This window comes from Macaca mulatta, chromosome 3, assembly GCF_049350105.2.
Source record: "Macaca mulatta isolate MMU2019108-1 chromosome 3, T2T-MMU8v2.0, whole genome shotgun sequence".
In the NCBI taxonomy this organism is placed as follows: Eukaryota; Metazoa; Chordata; class Mammalia; order Primates; family Cercopithecidae; genus Macaca; species Macaca mulatta.
In genome coordinates this window covers 93,353,455-93,379,758 of record NC_133408.1, presented here as the reverse complement: position 1 = coordinate 93,379,758, position 26,304 = coordinate 93,353,455, and the positions used below count along the sequence as shown (strand labels likewise).

Below are 26,304 nucleotides of genomic sequence, written 5' to 3'. Positions count from 1 at the left end.
ATTAAATGGTTCTTCATTTTATTTCTAGATTTAAGAAAAACTAAACTTATTTAAAAAAATTGTCTGGAAATTAGCTTGATGAGATTGATTTTTTAATGAAAAAGCTTATTTGTAAATGTACATGCCATTGTTATGCAAAAGAAGATGCTAATAAGATTCACCTAATCACTTAGAAAATGAATAGCTTCACTTGCCTTAGAAACTGCATGAAAAATTAAATTTAAAAAAAGATAATTTAGACCACACATCTCTAAATTATTTTCTAAAGTCTCAAAAAAATCTAAAAAAACAGAAAACACCCAAGATCATTCTAACAGGCTATACTGGTGAAAACCAGAATAAACTCCTTCAAATGACTTCTCCAAAATCAAGAAAAATCACCTATGAGAAAACCTTAATAAACACTCTAAGCTAAACTCTTCAGGGAGTTACAGGATGAAAAGAACTTGGACATTTTAGAGCCCTGTTAACCTGTGGGAAAGTGCTATAGTATGACTTCCTTTTTCTGCCTGGTAGAGAAGATGGCCCCCAAAGTTGTTGCTTTCCTGCCCTGTGAAGCCTTAACGGATTTGTTTAGAGCTTAGCAGTCTTATTTCAGCCTTCTGCTCCCCGACGCGATAAGCCTCAGTTCATCATATCCTTTTGGAACATTCCTCATTCCTTTGCTGGCGTCCTCCACTCACTGTCTGTTTGCATGGAAGGTTTGTTTTGATGATGCAAGACTGTGCACTGACCTCAAGCCTGCGTCTTCATAATGTGGATGATTCACAATGGGCCGAAGTGCAGAGAGCTTAACACTTGCCATCGTGGGCATGGCACCCGCAAACACTGCATCTGGAAAGCAAGAGGAAGGTCTCAGGAAGACACTCAGTAAGGGTGAGAAGGGGTCTCCTTCAAGTTTAAATCAATTATTTCACAGGTAACAGAGCGGAGGCCCAGCAGGTTCATGACTTCAAGATTCAATGGCAGAACTAGAATGAGGTCAGATGGCTGACAAAGTAGCAGTTGGCAGCCAGGTCTGGGTAAACTATTTTCCTTGCAAAATAGAGCTTCATCATCTCATTATTAAAGATTTCTTTCTTTCTTTCAAGAAAAAAATCTTAGAAATCCTTCCTGAATCTAGAAAAGAAGTATCAAATGGACTAGGAAAGCTTTATAGTAACAAAGAATTCTAGATGATGATTTAGCATTCAAAAATTTGACACTCAGATGACAACAAAGACTCCCTTTCCACACATGAGTAAAATATCACATTCCATGAGTGAGTTTATTTCAAGAAGGAATGTGAAGGACTAATATTAAAAATTCATTAAGAAAATAAGCACAGTAAAAATTATTTTAAATGTGGCATTTATGACTGTGAATAAATTTTGAAAAAATTAAAATCTATAAAAAATGGCAGAATAAATTACTAAGAACATATGTATAACATTTCCCCAGAAAACTATTTAAACAGGATTGATATCTCCTTTGTTTTAGATATTCTAAAAGCAACATTGCTTAGAAAGAGTAAGATCAGCGGAAGTAACTAGGGTTTAAGTGTTTGCAGTGGTATACAAAATTGTGGGAAAAACAGCTAAAAAATTAAGTTTTTTTTTTTTTTTTTTTTACCTGGTTTAGTACTATATTTGATCCACTCTATAAGTTCTTCTTGTGGCAAATTGCTGAACTCCCCTACAATATTCCACTGGGTTTGCAGATTTGCTGAACCTTGTATTGACATTGCTGCTAATATAGCAAAAACAACAGCACCAGGATGTACTTTGCAAAAGAGCCATCCAAATAGCTGAAACCAAATTAAGAATACATTGGTAATTGTTAGTATAAAGTAGTATGCATCTGTTATGCAAAACTTCTTCCCAGAGAAGAATGTGGCCTCTGCTAGAGTCCCAAAAAAAGGATTAATTATCCTAAAGAAAAAGCCCCAAAATAATAATCTTTGGGATCAAAAGAATTCTACCATCAGCCTCATGTAAGTGGAACACAATGTAGGAAGCTCTTTTCTCAACCTGCTTTCTCTACTCCCAGATTCAAGTAAAGCCACAACCACCTATGCAATTTACAAGGCCCAGTGCAAAACAAAAATGTGGGGTCTCTTGTTAAAAAATTAAGACGTTCAAAACAGCAGCAGCAAACATTCAACCAAGTTCAAGGTCCTTCTGAATGCAAGGTCCTGTGTGACCAGCAGGAACCCCACATTTGCAAAACCTGCCCTGGGTGACACTTTCTATTAGGTTGCTGCAAAAGTAATTGCGTGTTTTGCTATTTTGACAAAACCTGTAATTACTTTTGCGCCAACCTGTATCATCTGTCATGCTGCAGGATAAAGACTCAAGATTAAAGGCTTCCAACCAGCCTCCTCTCCTGTGCCAGCCTGAAGGGATCAGAAAGGAGGAAAGTAGTGCCTTTCTAACATAATCAACATTCTGCTTGGGAACCCCAAGACTGTCTACTTTTTTCCACATTCAAATAGTCCACACTCCGTAACAACACTTTGTTCTCTTGATCTTTCTCTGCATGTCTACAGAGCTAGATTTCAAGTTTTTTGAGGGCTTACAAACACTGGCTTTTGACTTTTCTGTCCACTACTCTATCCTCCATCCCTAGAGTGCACAGGGTAGGTGCTTAGTGACTATCTGCTATGTTTAAGGGAGGTGGCTGCTGTTGTACGTAGGCTGGTTGACTGAAGGAAAGGTGACACTATGAAGAAGCATAAATCTATGAATACAGATCAAGGAGGCAGTTATCCAGGAAAAATTAGCAGCAAACCACCAAGGAAGGCTTAAACTAAATTTTAAAAAGCACAAGTCAAGAATGTACATACAAATGTGTACCAAATGAAAAAAAAAAGTTTAAGTTTGACACAAAAAAAGACCATATAATTTTCAAGCACTTATAACTTGAAATTGTTAGAATTCTTTGTGATATGAATGTCAAAACAAAAAAAGGTTACTATTTGTACAATTAAGCTCTGCTTTCTATCAGCACCTGCAGTAATCACTCATGAACTCAGTCTGTACTAAATCAGTGTTTGTTGTACACCAACAACTATTTTAAAGTCTTTAGAAAGATAGAAAATGATCAGCTTTGGCCCTTACCCTTTAAGAAAGATAAGTACAAAACCATGAAGAGCTTTAACTATAATCACTTAAAAGACTTTGTAATTCATTATTTTAGGGCCACTCAATAATAAAGGCTAAAATTATTATAGTAGCTATACTCCAACATAACATGTTACCTGTCTTGAGCAGATCAGTGATGCCATAACACACATGTGTGGTGTCAAGAAGAGCTTTAGTCTCATAATTAAAATACCAAGGGCTGTATATGCTAACAATTGCAAAGCATGATAAACCAGCTGAAAGAAAGAAGAAAATATTTTTTACTCCTACTGTTGGTGAAGTTGAAGAATACTAAGCTGGCAATATGTAGAAAGGGGTACGTTCTCCTTAGTAACAAAAAGTACTACTACTTTGGTTTCTGAAATTTACAAAACAATTCTTAAAATTCACTTTCAAACTGTTCCATTTTAGTGGAAGGCTAAAATTATCAAGTCATTAAGGCAAGTGCTTCTGTGATTCTCAGAGTCAAACCTGTGGTTAATAAAGCCCACATTTTTGAATCTACCTGGATGCTACCATCAGACCAAGAAAAGACAGTGGTAAAAGAAATGACTGCTGCCTCAAGATCTGAGGGCTCTATTTTGGAACTGCCCTCAAAACCAGGCTGGACCACTAGGAGATGGGAGCAGTAACTAATCACATCTCTGAGGACTCAGGCAAGGTGAGCAGAGAGGAAAGTGATTTCCAACTGTGCAACAGACATCTCATATGTATGTCTAAATGGGCTCCAGAAATCAACTGTCAGAGCAGAACAAATGAGTTTCCTAGTTAATTTTAACAAATGAATGGTCAGTGAATCTGCATGTAGCATTCTCATAAAAACACATACCAGGCTATTTTCAGGATGATTGCTGACAATTGCCAACCAAGTTAGAAACTGGAACTAGAAAGGAAAGTCCAAATGCATGCAACTTTAAGATAGTAAAATTATAGTGATATTAAGTCTTTACCTCTCCATGATCAAACTGGTGTTTTCTGGAACAGAAAAAATATATTGCTATCAACTCATTATTGAAGCACTTACTTCATATATTTGCATTTTCATCTTGTAAATAGGAGTTTTACAACTTCTATAACATTCTCTCAGGACACATAGAGGCAAATCAAAATTTTAACTAAAAGTCACATGCCAAAACTAGTGCTATATTCTTTTAAGAAAGTTAATGAAGAAGGACAATGTTGTATTATATCCTAACTATTTGATTAGATGGGTATTTATTAGGACAACAAAGGCACACTGTGGTGTCCCAGCTCCCTCACTGGTGATACCCCAGCAAAGCATGGAATGAAAAAAATCTTCGAGATTTTCACTAGGCAACCAAGCACAGATGACAAATAAATGATTGTATGTGTAAATCTGAGTTCAAGGGAGAAGTCTGGTCAGAGACGGGAATGTGTGAGTTGACAACACACACCTTCTCTTTCTTAAGCACTGATACGTTCCCAAGACCCAGAGTAATACCTGGCACTTAGAGCTCAACATTTTTAATGAATGAACAAGTGTATCAATAAACTGTTAATCCAGGTAGCATATAATCTAATTTGAGAATCTGGCCTCAAAAAGACTGATATATTAGCAAACTCAGGAAACATAAGGGGGTAGTAAAGGAGATGAAACAGTTCTTTCTTTATTCTTTTTTCACACCTAGTAAAAACTATCAGTTACCATTTGTTGAGTACTTACAATGTTAATATGCTTAGTACATTCCATTAACTCTAATCCTACAACCATTTATTACCCCAATTTACAGCCAAGAAAAGGGAATCACAGAGCTACTAAGTAGCAGCCAGGACTGTATTCTGACTGACTTCAGAACCAACATACTTTTTACTACATCATGCTGCCTCTATCCCACTTTACTTCCTGGATCTTTGAGTAAAGAGAATATTGGCATTCACGTCTTTCATAGTTAAGATTTATGTCCTACTCTTCCCCTTTTTACACGGGCTTTGGTAGTTATGCAAAATAAAATGTCAGCATGCCACTCCTCTTCCAAAAAAGAGCTCTGATCCTATTTGAACTGAAAACCCCATGAAACTCAATGGTTCCCTATAATTGTTTCCACAGGTGAGTTATTATTCTTGAAGGGACAGCTTTGTTTCTGTGAAAAGTTCTACCTTCCTCTTCCAGAGTTGCATACTAGAGCTGAAACTTCGTAGCTTCTTCCTCAGCTCTTCAAAAATAATTGCACCTCAAATGAAGAAAAATTTTGGCATTGTAAACCAGAACCTTTTCTTTCCCCCTTAGTCCTCAACTCAAATGTTACAGGTATAAACAAAGGCATAGTTACAGCAAATTGTTTCTAAATGAGAACAAGGATTCTCTCAGGAGTATGTGCAATAATTTATCATTATGTTGGCAGAGACTTGGAGGTGAGGGAATAATATAAGGGTGTGTATATTCAAATTATAAAATATAGGGTCATGCCTATAATCCCAGAACTTTGGGAAGCTAAGACAGGCAGGTCACGAGGTCAGGAGTTCAAGACCAGCCTGGCCAATATGGTGAAATCCTGTCTCTACTAAAAATACAAAAATTAGCCAGGCGTGGTGGTGGTCACCTAGCTATTCAGGAGGTTGAGGCAGATGAATCGCCTGAACCCGGGAGGCGGAGGTTGCGGTGAGCCGAGATTGTGCCACTGCACTCCTCTAGCCGGTGCAACACAGAGAGGCTCTATCTCAAAAAATATATATATATACACACACACACACATAGATACATACATTGAACAATCCTTGTCCCCCAAAAATCCCACAAAAAAATAAAAGCAGAGTTAAAACTACCTTCACTCCATCCTCCAATCCCACACTCTTAATAATTACAGGATTTATCTTTCCAGATCACTTCTATGCACAAACACACAAAAATCTCCAAATTTTAAACAGAAGTATAATTATCCTACACACACACACACACAGGCAATTTTTAAAATTCAATAATGTATACTGGACCTATTTCCATAAAGATGGCCTAACATTCCACTCTATGATTGGATCATAGGAGATATTTTGGATGTTTCCATTTCTCACATTACACACAGTACTACCAAAGGCATTTCTCCCCATCATCTCTGTATTTCTGTGAGCATCTCTAGAGGGTATACTTGCACTGGTGGAACTGCAGGGCTGAAGGGCAGGCCCACTACATGTTTTACTGTGTACTGTCAAACTTCCCTCCCATCCACTACCTCCCACTCTTGCAAGCACTGGATATACTATTAATTTTTAGAAATATGAGAAGTGAAAAGGTCTTCACTTTAACCTGAATGTCTTTACCATAGGATCAAGACTACCTTTTCACGTTCATTAGTCATATGTAAATACTCATTCAACTACTATTTTTTACTATCTTGCAGGCACTGTATATAAACTGTTGAACAAAAATGGTCGCTCCCTTCAGGAGACACAGGTCACACATCAACATTTAAGTACAAAGGGTGATAAATGGAAAGAGTAAGATAAAGGGTGTGATGGAGGAAAATACCAAGCATGCTATAGGCCTCTCTAACTCTCAGATTATAAACATACTCTCTTGGTTAATTTTGGGGTTTTATTTTTTTCCTATACCTAATTCTCTGCTTCATCTGAAATTTATTTTCTGTGAAAAGTGAGAAGTACGAATCCAGTTTTATATTTCCCTGCTCATTTCCCAAAAGGCAGTCCACTGGTCCTAAAACCACTCACATAATAATTTACTTTCCCTGCTGAACTGAAGTACAAAACTGTGTCCTTCGAGTGTAGATTATGTGCAGGGCTACTGTCAGATTGTACTGGATGACATCTGAAGGATGAATAAGTGATGTGCTGTGTTCTACACAGATAGGAAATAAGAAGAAATCCCAAGAAGGGAATGGACCACAAAAAAATATGTATTATCAAATATTAGGTACACAACATGTAAGTATAAAATTAATACACTGTAAATATCTATTTAACAAATGAACAGAGGAAGTAATAAAATTCTTAATAGCATATTTACCTTACATGTGTCTGTTGTTTAGCTAAGACACCCCACATATCACTAATAACCTGTAAACAGATTTTGAAACACTTTAGAAAGGCTGTGTTGGGAAAAACAATATTTTAACCAAAGTATCTTTTAAACTGTAGAACTTCTAATGAAAATATAAGTATAGAGATAAGAGATAACTCAGAAAATAATAATCACAACAACATAATCTTATATTTGTGTAGTACCTGATCAAAGCTAATATTCAACAGCCCTGTTGGGTAGATGATATCATCCTCATTTTGTAAATGAGCAACAAGCTCAGATGGATTAAATGATCGCCCTGTAGGCAGACAACCACTAAGAAGCACTGCAGTCTTGAAACCAGATCTTCTGGCTGCAAATTCACATTCAGTGCTGCTTCCACCATGCCAACGTTGTTGGCAACACCTCTCCTTAACAGTACACACAGAAAACTGGAGAGTTGGCTCAAAGGTTGATAATCACCGCTAGAAGCATTCAAAACACAGTCACTGTGCTTTCATACTTAGCAATAACGGGAGGTCATCTAATCTAAAATCCTATCTCCAGTAAAATATTCTCTACCACACTGCTGACAGGTTGTAATCCAGCCCTTAGAAGAACCACTCAGCTGCTGCTTGAATCTATAACACTTTCCTTATCAGTCGAGATCAGTTCTGGTCAAAAGTCCTACCACCTGGAATTGGCCATGATTCTAAGGAGCCAGATTGTGTGTAACCTTATTTTCAAGGGGCAGGCTTTTAACACATTTCAAAATAATTATCCGCTTTCCATCTGAATCTTTTCTTCTTTAAACGAAACAGCCCAGCTAATGGTTTTCATCAGCTCTCACCACTCAGGATCCTGTCTTTTGCATATGTTCTGGATGGCCAACGCTTAGTATTTTCTGAGTACACACTAGGTGCACATCCACATAAAGTGTATAAAAGTGCAAAGCACACACAAAGCCTAGCACACAGCAGGAACTGACTATTAACTGATTAGAGATGAAAAGTGCTGTTGGAGCACACAGCTGAATACCAGATGTAGCCCTATGACAGGGAAGGTGCAGAGCCCGAGTCTCACTCTTCCCTAGATTTTAAGTGGACATGATGTGAGGCTCCTAACAACATCTTTGATCTTTCAGTTCTGTATGTTAAAATGGGGATAACATTTGTCTACCGACAGGGCTGTCGAATAACCAATTTAAATACTCATGTGAAAATGTTCCATACAAAGCAGAGTACAAATACATAATATGAACAATTGTTATGATACAGAATAGTCTACAAATAAACGAAATTGTGTTAACACAGAAATCACTGGCTACAGATCAGGAAACTTTTAAGGTCTGTCATCTCTTTTTCCATCACAGATTAACTTCTACTCATTCTCTTAAGACACATTTGGTTACAGAGTGAACAATTCTTGAAAGAAAAAAAGAGAGGGAAAATCACACTTCCATTGACCTTATTTATATGTGGGCTTAGAATTTTATTATCAAAGCCAAGTTGGGGACCTAAACATTTTATCTAGTTCATCAACACACTGCAAATACTCTGTTTTTTTCTTTCTGATTAATAATAAACACAGGAGTTACTGCACACTGCACAAATCACTTAGAAAGGTATATATTAAATATTTTAGGGAAATATTACATTAAAGGTAGAAGCCAGTAATAATTTACACACACAAGTTGTATCTGGGTCAATATGGTCTCTGTTCATGTCTTCCAAAATACATGACTATCTAAACTTGAGCCATCTCTTTCTGATGTCTGTTTTATGCTAGCAGATAGAATATTTTGAAGATATATAAATGTCTATCAAAAACTATCATTAAGAAAACATAGAACATGTTATAATAAGCCCATACAAAACATTGTATCATATTAATATGTGGCCAAGTATATGCAAATACTATGTAAAAACAAGAAAATACTCTATTATAAGAAAGAGCTCTTAAGTGATAGACATACCTTTCTAACAATAGCAATAAACACTACAAGAACAACCGGAAGCAATAATGTCTTTGTGTATCTCAGTGGAGTCTGAAATTCAAAGAGATGTTTTGTTGAAGGAAATATTTTAACCAAACAAAATTTCATTTCAAATAATGAAATAGGTAAATTTCTGAAAGTAGAGAAATATGAACATTCACCAATCTACCCACTGCCTGCCATCATAAAAAGGAAGGTGCATTTCCACAGAAATGAACTGCCCCAAAATGCTGAGTTGAAACACTAAAAATACGGTACCTAAACCCCTGTAAGTGTGACATGTGACTGAAGAGATTACTGTTCACTTTTTGCATGCTACTTATCTAACTAGAGAGACCAACTTAATAGTCATGTAAGGTACGTAAAGTTCCTTTAAATGGAATAAGCTTTTCCTGTATATTTTGTGGGGGATAAAAATATTATTCTTGAAACACACGCACATACACACTCTGTCTCTCTCATGCATAAACAAAATAATGATCGACGTTTGAGGGGAACAAAAGACTTTTACATTTTCTTTAGTAGCAGAAAAAAATAGAAATAAGTTTAATAACAAAGCCCTACACATTGTGATCCTGTGCACCTCTCAGTTATCTCTCCACCCAAAAAACCACTGTTAAAATTTTGCTCTTTTACACTTTTTTTACTTTTATGTGTGTTAATTATGGGTTAATAAGACTATATCATTTTGTTTACTCCATTATATATCTTAAGCATCTTTCCATGTCAGTATGATATCACATTAGGAAATAGCACATTATGGGTATTGTATGGGTGTACCACACAATACACTGTATGGGTGTACTATAATTGGAACATATGTTCCCTGAACTGACACTACTCTGTCTCTACAGCACAGTCCCAATGAATTCAGACACATACAGTGATGCGGAATGGCATGCTGGAAAGAGCTTTGCTATTTTCTTCAAATTAGCTGAAGTCATGCTATGCCTCAATAAATTATTTCTTTCATCACATAACTTATGTTTAATACTCTCAGGTTGTAGCAGTATGTATGATGTTCTCAATAACGTTAAAGAACTTCCACCACATCCTAATTCTCTAATATTTGAAGGAGTCTTGATCCCCTATGAACATGCATTTCAATGTCTTGCAAGATATGCTTCGTTTGTTTGTTTCAGCAGATTTAACACTAAAACTCATATATCTTTGTCAGTCATTGTGTGTCAAAACCATTTGCCGGAACACAATAAATGAAGACTGACAGGCCACTGGAGTAAAGAGTCCCTCTGCAGAACACACTCAACTCCGAACGGCTGGTAGATAAAAGTTTCCTGTGTGGTGCCCTGGCATCCACTGGTCTGGAACTCTGGACACTGGGCTGACACAGTGGGATCATGAGGGAAACTAACATGTCAATAGAGTATTGTTGGCCAGTTTCATATACACACACACCACTCTGAAGGAGTGACACAGACAATATAATTAATCAGTACCACATTGATGGTGTTAAAAATGCACATATATACATGTCTGTTGAACTAAACCAGCTCATAAAGTATTGCAAATTAATATTTTATTTATTTAAATATTTATATATTTAAAATATCAAAGTACTTTCCTATGTATTATCTCATTTTGTCTTCACAATATCTGTTTATGGCATGCTACTAGAAACTAGTAAACTATAACACGAGGAATGAGAGTTGCTTGTTCAAGAACATCAAGCAAAATTGCAGGCTTCTGTCTCACAATCCACTAAACTACTCTCTGCTTTCCTTCTAAATCTCTGAATACAGTTTTAGAAAGAAAAATGCTGTTGGAATGAAAAGCCTGGACTTGATGTTTCAAAACAAATATCTATTTAAATAACCACAAAATGAGTGGAAATGTAAGAGTTTGAGAGCTTGACTAAATTAATGCTATCACAGAAAAATGGCAACTTGAAATGCCTCTGTGTTTACTCACCTAGAAAACCACTGCTCGTCTGAATGTGTTATTTCTAAATTATCAAAATGAGTAAAGGCCATATATTCCAGGGAGCTGCACTAATGTAAATAGAAAATTCTTCCTCTAAGCTGCCAGATTTTCCTTTTCCATCAAACTGAGATAACAGCACATAAAGACTCTGATATAAGAGGAGCACCCTTTATGAAAAATGTATGGACCAAAACCTTAGGAAACAGAACTAGAAATCACATCTTACCTCTTTTTCCATAAAGTCAAACTCCGCTGCACAGGTATACAATAAAGTATCAAAATCCTTATAACTGAAGAATTTTGACGTTAATAAGTTGCCAATATGAGCCTGGTAAGAAATAAAGTTACCATTACATTAAGCCATACACTGCAATAATATATTTTAATTTCAATAGTATCTGAAAATAGTTTTCATTACATTACGCAGTCCACTGTTCCCATACCAAGGTTGCTTTTGTTAAAGAAGGAAATGCTATACCCTCCACCTTCACAGTTCCCTTCTTTTGCTGAATAGTGATAGCTCCAACGACACCCTACCTTCCACACTCATTAACACCCCAAAGGCTTTTTCCTTTGGGTTTTCCCAGTTTACTGTGCTAAACCTGGTGTAACAGGCTACACAGTATCTCCCTTGCTGGAGCCTACCAGCAGCTCTGGGCTTGAGAACACATACAGACATCTCTTAATCATAAAAGCACAATGGGCTATGGGGTAAAGAAAAGGAAATACTAATTCTGAAAAGGAGATTGAAAAGGGTACTTGAGTGAAGTAGAAATCGGCAGGCATTGGAATAAAAGGTACTTTTTGACTGATAATCACCTCCCACATAATTATTCACATGTTATCAAGCATTCTCACTCACACTGCCACATTACCTCCCACAAAAAGCCATGTGAGGAAGGTGGAATTATTTTCACTTTATAAACAAGAAAACTAGGGCACAAAGACAGAATACATTTGCCAAATGTTCAAGTTCACTATAGTCTACAAAAGCAATGACCAAAGAAAAGAGGAGAAATTATATCTAGGACAAACCATGACTAAATTCTATAAGATATCTACATGAAGCAGAAGGAACAGGGTAAGAGTAGGAACTAGATGGTGGCAGGTATGTGATGAAGCATTTCAAAATACTGTGTCTTCTTGGGAGAAGAAATGTATGCTGATAAGTTTAAGAAATCAATAGGAAGAATATACGGCACCTAAAATAGCAGAAAAAAACAAATCCCAAACAAAATAAAAGAAATAAGTCCTAGTATTATAAAAATTAGCATATATGTAAAGAGCATAAATTCACTAATTAAGGGGCAGATGCTCAAATTGGACTTAAGGGGAAAAAATCTAATATTATGTTGTTACCAAAAGAAGTATTTATGTTGAAAATAGAAGAATGGAAGAAGATATACCATGCAAGTTTAAAACAAATCTGTTAGCAATTATAATGTCTCACAAAACTGAATTCAAGCAAAAAATACATGAAAAGAGACAAATATATTATTATAATATAATATTACATATTATATTAAAAAGCAAGATTATACATATTGCCAACATATCTGCAGTTAAAAATATAGATGCAAAGTACACAGAATAAGAACTGACAAAAACTAAAGGAAGAAATAGAAAAGTTGACAGTGTTCATTGAAAATGTTAAACACTGCCTCCTTGAATAAAAAAGTTGACAAAAGTTAACATAAAAGGTGAATACAATCAACTAGCTCACAGAGAATATAAACTTCACAAAGAGAATACACATTATCCTTGAACACAAGTGAAATATTTTTGAATATTCACATACCATGCAACAATAAATTCCAAATATATACATATATTTGATTATAAATGCAATAAAACTAGAAAATAACTAAAAATTGCTTTAAATTTTTTTTGATTAGAAATTAAATATCATAAAACTTTAAAAAAAATCACAAATAGCCAATGTATAAGATATATAAAGAAGTACTATGCACTTATAAGAAAATTTTAGCTTTAAAAGCATTGATCAGAAAATAAGAGAGGTGAAAACAACAGAGCTAAGCATTTCCCTTGGGCATCAGAAGAGAGGAAACAAAAAGATCTAAGAATAAGGACAGGAATTGGTGACAAAGAGAAACACAACAAAACCAAAGAGGACTGAAAAAAGGTATAACTTTAAAAATATTAAAACAACAGACCTCTAGAGCAAGTCCAATGAAGGAAATAAAAGATGCAAACAAAAAGCAAAATGAAAAGGGGAGAAATAACTATGGACTCAACATAATTAAAATAAGAAGAATAGGCTACACAATTTGCTAATAAATTGTAAAAGCTAGGTAAAATGGATACATTTCTGGAACCCCATAAAACACCAACAAAAATAAATAGAAAACTTGAATAGAACAAAAAGCATTCAAATATCTGAAAGAGAAATCAAGTATTTTCCCTCCCAAAAAGCCCTAGACTGAGATGGTTAACATAGATGAATTATTAAACTTTCAAAAAAAAAACTTTCCCAAGTTGACAAAAAGTAGGAAAGAAAAAACAAACAAACAAACAAAAAAGACAAAAAACAAAACCACAACAGCTCTTAATGGGAGACCAATATTAATTCCAAATCCAAATAAGGAGAAGCCAACCAAAGAACAAAAAGATCACTTCCCATATATGCATATACACAAAAATTCCAGTAAGAATTTTAACTGACTAAACTCAAAAAGCATTATCCACTTGATGACATATAGAAAATGGGCAAAATTCCTCTAAGGACATAAACTACCAAAGTTCACTCCAGATGAACTGGAGAGCTTCCTAATGAAACTGAATTTGTAGTAAAAAACCTACACAAAAAAAAGCTCCAGGCTGTGAGGGCTTCACTGTCAAATTCTACCAAACATTTAAGGAAGAGATAATACCAATTCTACACAAAAATCTCTCTGAAAACAGGAGACAGAACACTTGCAAATAATTTTAGGAGATGACATTGCCCTGAAGCCAAAACCAGACAAAATCATTACAAGAAAAGAAAACTACAACGAATATTCCTCATGAATAACAGACGAATATCCTTAAAAATATTAGCCAACCAAATCCAGCAATATAGAAAAGAAATACTACATTGAGCAGGTGAGGTTTATCCCAGGATATAAGCTGCATCAACACTCGTATATCAAAAAATGTGTCGACTTCCAAATACCACAGAGTGAAGAAACTAGTATTTCCCATTCTCCAAAACAACTTTAAAATTGGACAAAATTATAAAAAAAAAAACATGCATATCGGGTTCTAGAGATTAATCAAAAGGAAGCAACGACGTGGGAAGCATTCATTCATAAAAAACTGAGAAACTCTGGGTAAAAACAGTGGAAGCCTGCGGCATTTTTACCTAGGTTGCTCCATCCACCTACGTACCACCCTCATCTCCCCCATACTGTTAGTGCAACAGTTCTTTTGAAGGGGGCAGGACGGAGTGTGGCTGGTCATAAAAAGAACCTTCACTACTGGAGCAGGCTGACCCAATTTGGGGCGGACACCTAAAAGCCTACACTCAGAGGCACTGTCAGTAAAAGTAGAGAACTCAGTAGGAAATGAAAGGCTGGGTAGCCTTGCCACTCTCTTCCTTTAACCAATGTCAAAGTTAAGAACTTATGAGTCAATGCCCTTGATCAATGTTACATATTTCTAAAAAGACTAAAGTTACAACTAAGTTATTTCTAATTTGCAACTAACATAGTTTTCAGCATCTTTTTCTTGGCCCTGGCATAATTTTAGGCTATGACAGAAAATGACAATAATTGCTTTAACCTGAATTAATACCTTAACTGGTTCATTTTCCCCCAGTGAGGTAAAGAGATTCCATAAATGCAGGACTAGGGTTATTTCACTTGTCTTCCTGCTTGCGCTCTGCATACTGGCTGACTCACCCACCTTTCAGCTGTCATCCTCAGATGACTTCCAGGATCCTTCCCTAATGCTCTTCCTGTGTATTCTTGCAGCACTCTGTACTTAATTTTTTATCATAGCCTTTATTACGCTGTATTATAACTGCTAGAAATTGTTCCTATTTTCTGAATTTTCTGCTAGACCATATCTTACTCAGTTTTGTATCTCAGGATACTTTCCATTGTCAGGCACACAGGAGGTACTAAATGAATGAATGAATGAATGAATGAATGAATACATTTTCAACTATAGTTTTAAAGTTTTAAAAATCTTTCCACAGATTGTAGACCACCCATTTAATGGTCCATGTGCTTTCAATCTTTTAAGCAAAAACAACCCTTGTTCTTATGAAAACCTATATGAAAGAGATTAAGGTTAAACTGCCCTGGGTAAGAGAGGCTAGGAGATGGGGGAGTACACAGCTCTCAGGGAAGAGTCCTGGGAAGTCCTAGGACTTCACATAACCCAGTTTCAAAACCATAACATTAATCTAGTACAGAAAGAAGAAAATCACCAATAAAAATAAATTACAGGAAAAAAGGTAGTTTATTTTTTCCATATTGGTTCTTGTGCTGCTTTTTAAAATTAAATCTTTGACAGCCTCCTAACTTAGGATGTGCTGATTAGAACACCAAAATAAAATAGGCAAAGCAATTATGGACAGGGAGAATCCTTAAATTTTTAAGACAGACTTCTCCATTTTATCTTCCCTTCAACCCTAATACCAAAAACAAACAAAAATCTTCTCTAAATAAGACTAACTTGGATTAAATTATCTATAAAGGCTTATAAAAGCCTTTTACAAATAATGACTTGAAAACTGGGGAGAAAAAAGAATGAGACTATAATACGATCTCCAGTTAAGGCTCTGAAGATGGTGTCTTTACCAGTTAAAAAGAAGCTAGAGAAAAATGTCTGTATAGACCTTAAAATTCGATCTTTAATCTCTAGAGTTTTCCTGCTTTAAAATTTTAGTGACATAGAAGGACCAATACAATTAGAGATTGTTTTAAGAAACTAATTTTGGAGAATGAAAATCTATATACAATTACATTTACTTTCTATTATATTAAATAGATAAAATAATAGGTGAACAGACTTCATCCTAGAATTTCATTTTAATAGTAATACTTGAATAACTCAATTTATTCTTAGCCTATTCGATTCAAGTCTTTCAAGTTTAAGCAAAAAATGCACTTACGTCATCTGCAATACCAAAAATTTTAGATGTCAAGTATTTAAGTATGACAGTTCCAAATAACCAAAAACATCCTTGAATAACCTAAAAAAAGAAAACAAAAATAACTTTGATGCTTCATATTCCATAGATATAGGCTAGGAAGAAAAAAATAAATGCTTTAATCATACATGACATATATATTGCTGTCTACAAGACAAAATGCTAAAAAATGCATCTCAATATAAAATCAAGCGTGTTGCTCAAAATCAAGGGTCAATAACTAAAAATAAAAATATAATCATACAATCTTATCAAAATTAATATGTTTTATAGAAGATTTATACAACCACTGCAGTTAAATTCCCTTTAACAGATTTTCATACATGCACTGTTTCTCAGATAAAACATGAGTAATAAATAAAACTGGAATTTTTAAACTACATACCCAGGATTAACTTTAACTTGTTTCATAAAAAGGGCAATTTGGTACATTAAAATTGAGCCCTAATACACTATGAAACTGTTGGATCCCCTGAATTACATAGATCATTTTCTTAAAAGTAAAACATAAAACCAATGATATATTTTAGAGAAGAAAAAACATAAGCATTAAAATAGATTGATTCTTACCCATAAACTAAGTTCAGATACATTTATTTTTAGGAAATGTGGTTTCATTGCCAGAATACCCTGAGTAGAGAAAATAACATAGTATACACAGTTAATACTTATAGACATAAATTCAAGTACCAAAAAATTCTTCTAAATAATGCAGATTCTCAAGTATACAAAATGTAGCACATGGTCATCTTTCCACATACCATCCACACGCTCATTTCTATAGTCAGTGACTTCAAGGTACAGCCCTATTATCCAAAGTCAATTAGGTGAGTGCATGACTTTTTAAAGTTGAAAAAAGAATCACCATATGTAAATGTCTATGACTGATTTGACATATCTGATTTATCTCTGAGCCACGAGATATATAATATTTTCAGAATTTTGGACAGCAGTCATACAGGGATAAGATTTTCCTTTAGCTAAAAATTACTGACTCTTAGGGTAAACAACAAATGAAATTTTAATGGATCAACTAAATACTTCTCTGAAGTATTTTTCAGGTGGTAATGCTCCCAAACTGTATTACCCTTGGGGAGCTAAAACTACTTCAAACACAGCAAAAATATGATTAGAGATCCAGACATAAATACTTGAAACCAAATTAAATCTTTTTGGAAGTTTCTAAATACCTAAGAATACAAAATGTGATACAATTCAGGTTTCAAAGTGATTAATTATAAATATATGCAAATGTGTGTTTATAGTTAAATATGCACAAACATGCTGTATTCCCTGTTATCATTTAATACACCAAAATATATGGAATACACATAAATATACTTAATTCACACCTAAGATGCACCTCAGTGCATCTAGCAGCATACCTGACATATAGAACTGAAATGTCCTACAAAATGTACTTAAATTAGATTTTATTTATATGTAATATTCGATTCAATGGTTTCCCTGTCCATAGTACCAAGATTCATGTACTTTATCCTGGGTGATAGCAGTACACGACAAAGTACATATATAAAACATACAACTGAGTACTTTGTCACCTTTCCTAATAATAAACAGAGTACACAGAACTGAAGAACTATACTTATTAATCCCAAAGTTATAATTTTTCTCGTTGTTGTTGAAAATATAGCATCATGCTAATTGCTAATTTCTGTAGCTAAGTATACTCAAGGCACAACCTGAAAAGGGTGGTGGCCCAGACTGGGAAGAGGCATATTTTTGAGAAATGCGTTTTTTTTTTCTTGAGATACAGTCTCGCTCTGTCGCCCAGGCTGGAGTGCAGTGGCGCGATCTCGGCTCACTGCAAGCTCCGCCTCCTGGATTCACGCCATTCTCCTGCCTCAGCTTCCCAAGTAGCTGGGACTACAGGCGCCCGCCACCATGCCCGGCTAATTTCGTGTATTTTTAGTAGAGATGGGGTTTCACCTTGTTAGCCAGGATGGTCTCGATCTCCTGACCTTATGATCCACCCGCCTCAGCCTCCCAAAGTGCTGGGATTACAGGAATGAACCACTGCACTCGGTCAAGAAATGGGTTTTTAAATAAATATTATTTGTAAAATAAATGAAAATGGAGGTTTCAAATGTAATGGGTTCTAGAAATTAAGAAACCCCACATGATCTAAGTAACTTAATTACTCAGGAAGTAGAATATATTCCAATTACGACAGTGCAATACCCTTTTAAAGTCATTGGGAAACTAAAGCACATGCACTTTAAACATAAGGAATAATAAGTTTGCAAAACATTTTAATGGAAACCCACCAAAAATAAGGCAGTCTGTAAATTTCAGAAGACTTTTAGACTTACAAAGTCAACCTGCCAGCTGGGTACGGTGGCTCACACCTAATCCCAGCACTTTGGGAGGCCGAGGTGGGCAGATCAACTGAGGTCGGGAGTTCGAGACCAGCCTGACCAACATGGAGAAACCCTGTCTCTACTAAAAATACAAAATTAGCCGAGCATGGTGGCATATGCCTGTAATCCCAGCCACTCGGAAGGCTGAGGCAGGAGAGTCGCTTGAACTCAGGAGGCGGAGTGAGCCAAGATTGCGCCATTGCACTCCAGCGTAGGCAACAAGAGCGAAACTCTGTCAAAACACACACACACAGACACACACACACACACACACACAAACAAAACAAAACAAAACAAACAAAAAAATAAAGTCATCCTGCCAAATGTGGTAGAAGGAATTAGATGACCTTCCATCAATTTGTTCTAATTCTGTAAAATAATCTCTCCATAATCTAAATATGTTCTTGGTAGTGATTTAGCAAAGTAAAATTGAATCATCACCTTACTTAAACCATCTGAACAGTCCATACAAGTAGACAAGGGGCAAAAAACAAACCAAAAAAAACCCAAAAAACAAAAAACAAAGTAACCAAGGCTTTGATCTTCTGATCACAGTGGAATGCAGAGGGGTGGCTGTTATAAAGATTGCAATGAGAGGAAAGGGGTTCAAAAAGTGGAGCAGTAGTAGGATAAAAATGGAAAGGAGGAAGGGAGAAGAAAGCATAGAAACCTTTCTGGAATGATACTAAGTTTTCCTTTTTTTTTTTTTTTTTTTTCCTGTTTTAGGAGTACTTGAACACCATCACATCTAGTATATTCAGTAAGACACCTAAGATGGTTCCTACAGAAAACCCTCATGAATCCTAAGTCAGTGAAGAAAAAATTGTTAAACCACTAGTTTCAAAAATAGCCATATAAGTGTTAATACTTACCCAAATAATTACCAAAGAAGAAGCATAATAAGAAGTTAATAACATTGAGTTCCCAAACATCAAAACAAAGCAAAGTGCAAGAGAAATCTGGAAAAATCCAAGAAAAAAATATAAGTAGTGCACATAAAACAAAAAACCTTTGTTTTTTATTGTGAAAACTGCACATGCCCATAATAAACAGAATTCCAACTGTTCAAAAGGGACTATAAGATTAAAATAGCCCATTCTCCATCCCACATTTCAAACTCCCAGAGATAACCATCATCAACAGTTTCCTGTGCCTCCTTCCAGATAACATGTATAAATTCTAGTTTATATATTTTGTTAAACCACAAATGGACTTACCCCATAAGCTATACTATTTCTTGCTTTTATTCACAATATGTTTCAGAGAGCTCATGCAAGCCAATCTAATAATACATTCTGCTTAAGAACTGGAAAAAGTATTATATTCTATAGATGTATCCTAATTTATTTAACTAGTCCTCTGAATACTGCTAAACACTTCAGTGCTTTCCACTTCTGTTTTGTTTTGTTTGGATCTTCCTAATACAAACACGGCTATGATAGACATCCTTATGTGTATACCTTATGTACATGTCAGTACATTTACAAATAAATTACTAGAAGTGAAAATTGATGGATCAAGGATATACACATTTTTAAATTCAATACAAATATTGACAAATTGACCTATGAAAAGATTGTGCCAATTCACCTTCCCACCAACTGGGCAGGAGACAATTCCTATGGATATATATTCTGGCAGCATTGTATTATTCTTTTAGATATTTGCCAATCCAGTAGGGAAAAAATGTTACTTCATTGTTTCACTTTTCCATCCTTTTAATAGTAGATGAAACACAACACCTTTTATTCTATTTGCTGGTTATATTGTTTTCTGTGTATGTGTGAACTGCTTATTCCCACTGCCCATCTGTCTGTTGGGCTTTCATTATTTTCCTTAACAGCTCTCTTCAGATATTACAGAACACAGCCCCAATATCCAGAATCTACAAGGAACTTAAACAAATTTACAAGAAAAAAATAAACAATCCCATCAAAAAGTTGGCAAAGGATATGAACAGACACTTCTCAAAAGAAGACATTTATGCAGCAAACAAACATATGAAAAAAAAGCTCATCATAAGTGGTCATCAGAGAAATGCAAATCAAAACCACAATGAGATACCATCTCATGCCAGTTAGAATGGTGATCATTAAAAAGTCAGGAAACAACAGATGCTGGCGATGATGTGGAGAAATAGGAATGCTTTTACACTGCTGGTGGGAGTGCAAATTAGTTCAACTATTGCAGAAGATAGTGTGACAATTCCTCAAGGATCTAGAACCAGAAATACCATTTGACCCAGCAATTCCATTACTTGGTATATACCCAAAGGATTATAAATCATTCTACTATAAAGACACATGCACACATGTTTATTGCAGCACTGTTTACAACAGCAAAGACTTGGAACCAACCCAAATGCCCACCAATGATAGACTGGATAAAGAAAATGTGGTATATATACACCATAGAATACTATGCAGCTATAAAAAAATGATGAGTTCATGTCCTTTGCAGGGACATAGATGAAGCTGGAAACCATCATTGTCAGCAAACTAACACAGGAACAGGACACCAAACACCGCATGTTCTCATAAGTGTTAGTTGAACAATGAGAACACATGGACACAGGGAGGGGAACATCACACACCGGGGCCTGTTGGGTGGGGGTTGCCTAGGGGAGGGATAGCATTAGGAGAAACACCTAATGTAGATGAAGGATTGATAGGTGCAGCAAACCACCATGGCACGTGTATACCTATGTAACAAACCTCCACTTGCTGCACATGTATCCCAGCACTTAAAGTATATATATATATAAGAACCTAGCCCCTTATCAAGTAAATATATTGTAAATATTTTTCTCAGTTCATTTTTGACCTTTGTGGTATTTTTTTGTATTATGGTTATTTTCTAAATCTTTATGTTAGCAAATTTATCTTTCCTTTCCTTTAGGTCTTTGGATTTACCTGTCATTTAAAAAGGCACTAAAAATAAAATAATTTTCTTCTAGAAGTTTTACTTTTGATCCATATATGTTAATTTCCATGTGAATTTCAGAATCAGCTTATCAAGCTTCAAAAACTAAAATTTTTATTACAATTACTTTATTCAATAACGTATGTTATTTATAGTTATATCTGTTCAACATTGAATCTTTAGATCCCAAAGCAATACATGTTCCTTCCATTTCTTTAAATATTCTTTTACATGCATTAGCAAGTACAGTTTTCTTTATATAGATCCTGCATATTTTCTTGAGTTTTTTCTAAAGCATATTATTTTTGCTGCTGTTGTATCAAGAATCTTCATATTTTCTGATTGTTTGTATATAGAAAAGTTATATTAAATATGCATCAATGAATATGATTTCATTGTTTCCAGTAGTAGTTTATTTGGATTTCTCAAGTATTCAAAATGATATCAACTACAAACAATGATGTTTTTACATTTTCCTTTGAATTATCTGTTAGTCAACTGTATTAGCTGACATTTCTGCAATAATGTTAAGTAATAAGAGAGGCAGTAGGCATATTTATCATGCTTCTGGCATTAATGGAAATAGAAAATTGTTCTATTGTTTCATCATTTTATGTGACACTAGTTTTTATTTTGAGGTGTGGGTATCTTAAATTTCAATGAAATATCCATCACTTGATTATGGTCTTAAACACCAAAAATAGATGTTGACTTTTATCAAATACCTTTATAGTATCAAAGGCAATTACTACATTATGGATTTTTTAAACTCTTAATGTGATAAATCATATTAATAGAATTTTTAATATCAACACATTCCTGCATTCCTGGAATGAGGCACTTAGATGCAAATTTAACTATGTAAAAAATCTATCTGAGAAAAACTACACAACTTCAATGAAAGTAATCAAAGAACTTTATAAATACATGAAGCGTTACTCCATGTACAGGAAGATTCCATATTGTCTAGATGTCAGTTCTTCCCAACTTGATCTATAGATTCAACACAATCCCAAAAATGAGCCTAGCAAGTTACCAATAAAGTGATTCTGAAGTTTATATGGAAACATAAAAAACCCAGTATAGAGCCAACTCAATACTGAAGAAGAGCAAAGTCAGAGGACTGACACTACCCCACTTCAAGACTTACTATAAAGTGACTGTAAACAAGACAGTGTGGTATTGGTGAAAGAAGATACAAACAGATCAAGGGTACAAAATATAGAGCCCAGAAACAGACTCACATATATCGTCAACTGATATTTGACGAGGAGTAAAGGCAATACAGTGGAGCAAAAATAGTCCTTTCAACAAAAGATGCTGGAACTAGAGATCCACATACAAAAAATAAATCTAGACTTACACTTTACACTTTTCACGAAGATTAACGCAAAACAGACAATAGATCTAAATGCACATTGCAAAACTATAAAGCTCCTAGAAGATAACATTGGAGGAAACCTAGATGACCTTAGGTATGGTGATGACTTATTACATAAAACAACAAAGGTACAATTTATGAAAGAAATGACTGATAAGCTGAACTTCATTAAAATTAAAAACGTATGCTCTGTGAAAGACAGGACAATGACTGAGAGAAGGTATTTGCAAAAGACACATCTGATAAGGGACTGTTATCTAAAATGTACAAAGAATTCTTAAAACTTGACAATAAGAAAATGAACAACCCAAGGAAATATGAGCAAAAGATCTTAATAGACACTTCACCAAAAAAGATAAACAGATGGCCAAAAAAAGCATATTAAAAGATGTTCAACCAAATTAAAACAATGAGATACCAATACACACCTATTAAAATGGCCAAAAAAGCATATTAAAAGATGTTCAACCAGATTAAAACAATGAGATACCATTACACACCTATTAGAATGGCCAAAAAAGCATATTAAAAGACATTCAACCAAATTAAAACAATGAGATACCATTACACATCTATTAAAATGGCCAAAACCCACTGTGACACCACCAAATGCTGACAAGGATGTGGAGCAGCAGGAACTCTCATTTATTGCTGGTGGTAATGCAAAATGGTTTGGCCACTTTGGAAGACAGTTTGGCAATTTCCTAAAAACTAAGCATACTCTCACCATACCATCCAAATATCACTTTCCTCAGTATTTACTCAAATGAACTAAAACATTCATGTAAAAACCTGCACACAGATGTTTAACAGCAGCTTTATTCATAATTGCCCAAACTTGGAGTTAACCAACATGTCCTTCAATAGGTGAAAAAATAAACAGTGGTACATCCATATAATGTTAATAATAATCAAGATCGAAATGAGCTATCATGCCACGAAAAGACTTGGAGGAAACTTATTTGCTTTTTACTAAGTGAAAGAAGCCAATATGAAAAGGCTACATACTGTATGGTTTCAAACACATGACACTATACAGAAGGCAAAACTATGGAGACAGTAAAAAGATCAGGGGTTGCCATAGGTTAGCGGGAAGGAGGGATGAACAGGTGGAGCACAGAGGAACTTTATGGCTGTGAAACTGTTCTACAAGATACTATATGGTTGACAGATGTCATTATACATTTGTCAAAACCCAGGCTGACTGTGGTGGCTCACATCTGCAATCCTAGCACTTTGGGAGGCCAAGGCAGAAGGATCCCTTGAGCCCAGGAGGTCAAGGCTGTGGTTAGACATATTTGCACCACTGAACTCCAGCCTGGGCAACAGAGCAAGACCCTGTCTCAAAAACAAAACAAAACACAACAACTACCCATAGAAAAGTGAGGCCTAATGTAAACTACAGACTTTGGGTGATTATGATGTGTGATGTAGGTTTATCAGTTGTAACAAATGTACCACTCTGGTGCGGGATGTCAGTAGAGGGATAGGTCGTGCATGGTTGGGGGGCAGGGGGTATATGGGAACTCTGTACTTTCTGCTTAATTTTGCTATAAACCTGGCTGGGTGCGGTGGCTCATGTCTGTAATCCCAGCACTTTGGGAGGCTGAGGTGGGCAGATCACATGAGGTCAGGAGTTCTAGACTAGCCTGGCCAACATGGGGAAACCCCGTCTCTATTAAAAATACAAAAATTAGCCGAGTGTGGTGGTACGTGCCTGTAATCCCAGCTACTTGGAAGGCTGAGGCAGGAGAATCGATTGAACCCAGGAGGCGGAGGTTGCAGCGAGCCGAGATCGTGCCACTGCACTCCAGCCTGGGTGACAGAGCAAGATCCATCTCAAAAAAAAAAAATTGCTATGAACCTAAAACTTCTCTGAAAAATAAAGATTTTAAATTAAGAAACAAAAACCACAGTGAGATATCACCTTATACCTATTATGATGGCTACCATCACAAGAGCAGAAAATAAATGCTGGTGATTACAGGGAGAAAACAGAACCTCATGCACCGTTCAAAGGAATGTAAAATATACAGCTACTATGGAAAAGTTTGGCAGTTCCTTAAAAAACCAGATTTACCATATAATCAATCCAGCAATTCCACTTCTGGGTACATACTCAAAATAATTGAAAACAAGATCTCAAAAAATATTTGTTTACCCATGTTCATAGCATCATTATTTACTATAGCTGAAACATAGAAGTAACTCAAATATCCGTGGACAGACTGAATAGATAAGCAAAATCGTGTGTGTGTGTGTGTGTGTGTGTGTGTGTGTCTGTATACACACAATGGAATCCAAGGATCCATGGACAGGTTGAATGGATAAGCAAAATCTAGTGTGTGTGTGTGTGTGTGTGTGTGTGTGTGTACACAAAATGGAATCCAAGTATCCATGGACAGATTGAATGGATAAGCAGAATCTAGTGTGTGTGTGTATGTGTACACACAATGGACTATTATTTAGCTTTAACAAGGAAGGAAATTCTGACATGCTTCAACATAGAGGAAACTTGGGGACAGTAGGCTAATTGAAATAGGCCAGTCACAAAAAGACAAATACTGTATGATTTCACTTACATGACATACATAAAGTAGTCAAAATCACAAAGGCAGAAAGTAGAATGGTGGTTTCCAGGGGCTGGGAAGATGAAAGAATAAGGACTTTAATGGGTATAGAGTTTCAGTTTTGCAAGATGAAAAATGTTCTGAAAATAGATGGTGGTGATGGCTGTAAAACTATGAATGTACTTAATATCACTGAACTGTATAATTAAAAATGCTTAAGGTGGTAAATTTTAAGTTACATGTATTTTACCACAATAAAAAATGGAAACATAATTTTCTGGAAATAATTCTACATATTTTTTCTTTTTGTAACTATAAGAATTTAGGAATTTATAAAATGATAATGGAAGAAGATAGAAAATAGTAAGTCATATAATAAAGCATGTATCATTCACCCAAGGTAGGTTTTACTACAAACTACACTGTGTAATTTTATAATTTTATAACTATAGCTTTGAGTCAAGGCCCTCAGCCATAGTTGCCTATGTGACCAGCCAACTCTGAAGGCTTAACATTTAATCTAGTTTACATTACAAAATAAAAAACTATTTTAAATAGTTTGGGAAAAAATAAGCCAAGTCTAAAAAATGTATAATTACTGTCTAACTCATTCATGAACAAGGATGTAAAAATCCCATCAAAATAACAGCAAACTCAATCCAGCGACATGAAAAAATTGTGTTTAGCCCAGAAAAACAAGTTTATTTAATGCTAGAAAATTAATTAATGTTAATTCATTACAGTAACAGACTAAAGAGGGGGAAATACACAGAATCATCTAAACAGATGTAGAAAAGCATTTCATGAAACTTAACATTTATTAATTTTTTTTAAAAGTGCTCAAAGCATGATAAGGACAT

General features: G+C 35.2%; 1 protein-coding gene across 1 annotated transcript in view; it reads right to left on the bottom strand.

The window, feature by feature from the left end:
• DPY19L1 (dpy-19 like C-mannosyltransferase 1) overlaps positions 1-26,304 on the bottom strand; it is a 108,819-nt gene that overhangs the window by 9,732 nt on the left and 72,783 nt on the right. The window contains exons 11-20 of the mRNA XM_028845871.2: positions 19,444-19,530; positions 16,761-16,820; positions 16,152-16,232; positions 11,259-11,360; positions 9,071-9,142; positions 7,102-7,151; positions 4,073-4,097; positions 3,239-3,358; positions 1,612-1,786; positions 735-834 (exon numbers count right to left, since the gene is read on the bottom strand). Coding sequence (XP_028701704.2) covers positions 735-834; positions 1,612-1,786; positions 3,239-3,358; positions 4,073-4,097; positions 7,102-7,151; positions 9,071-9,142; positions 11,259-11,360; positions 16,152-16,232; positions 16,761-16,820; positions 19,444-19,530 — 872 coding nt within the window. The remainder of the gene's footprint in view (positions 1-734; positions 835-1,611; positions 1,787-3,238; positions 3,359-4,072; positions 4,098-7,101; positions 7,152-9,070; positions 9,143-11,258; positions 11,361-16,151; positions 16,233-16,760; positions 16,821-19,443; positions 19,531-26,304) is intronic.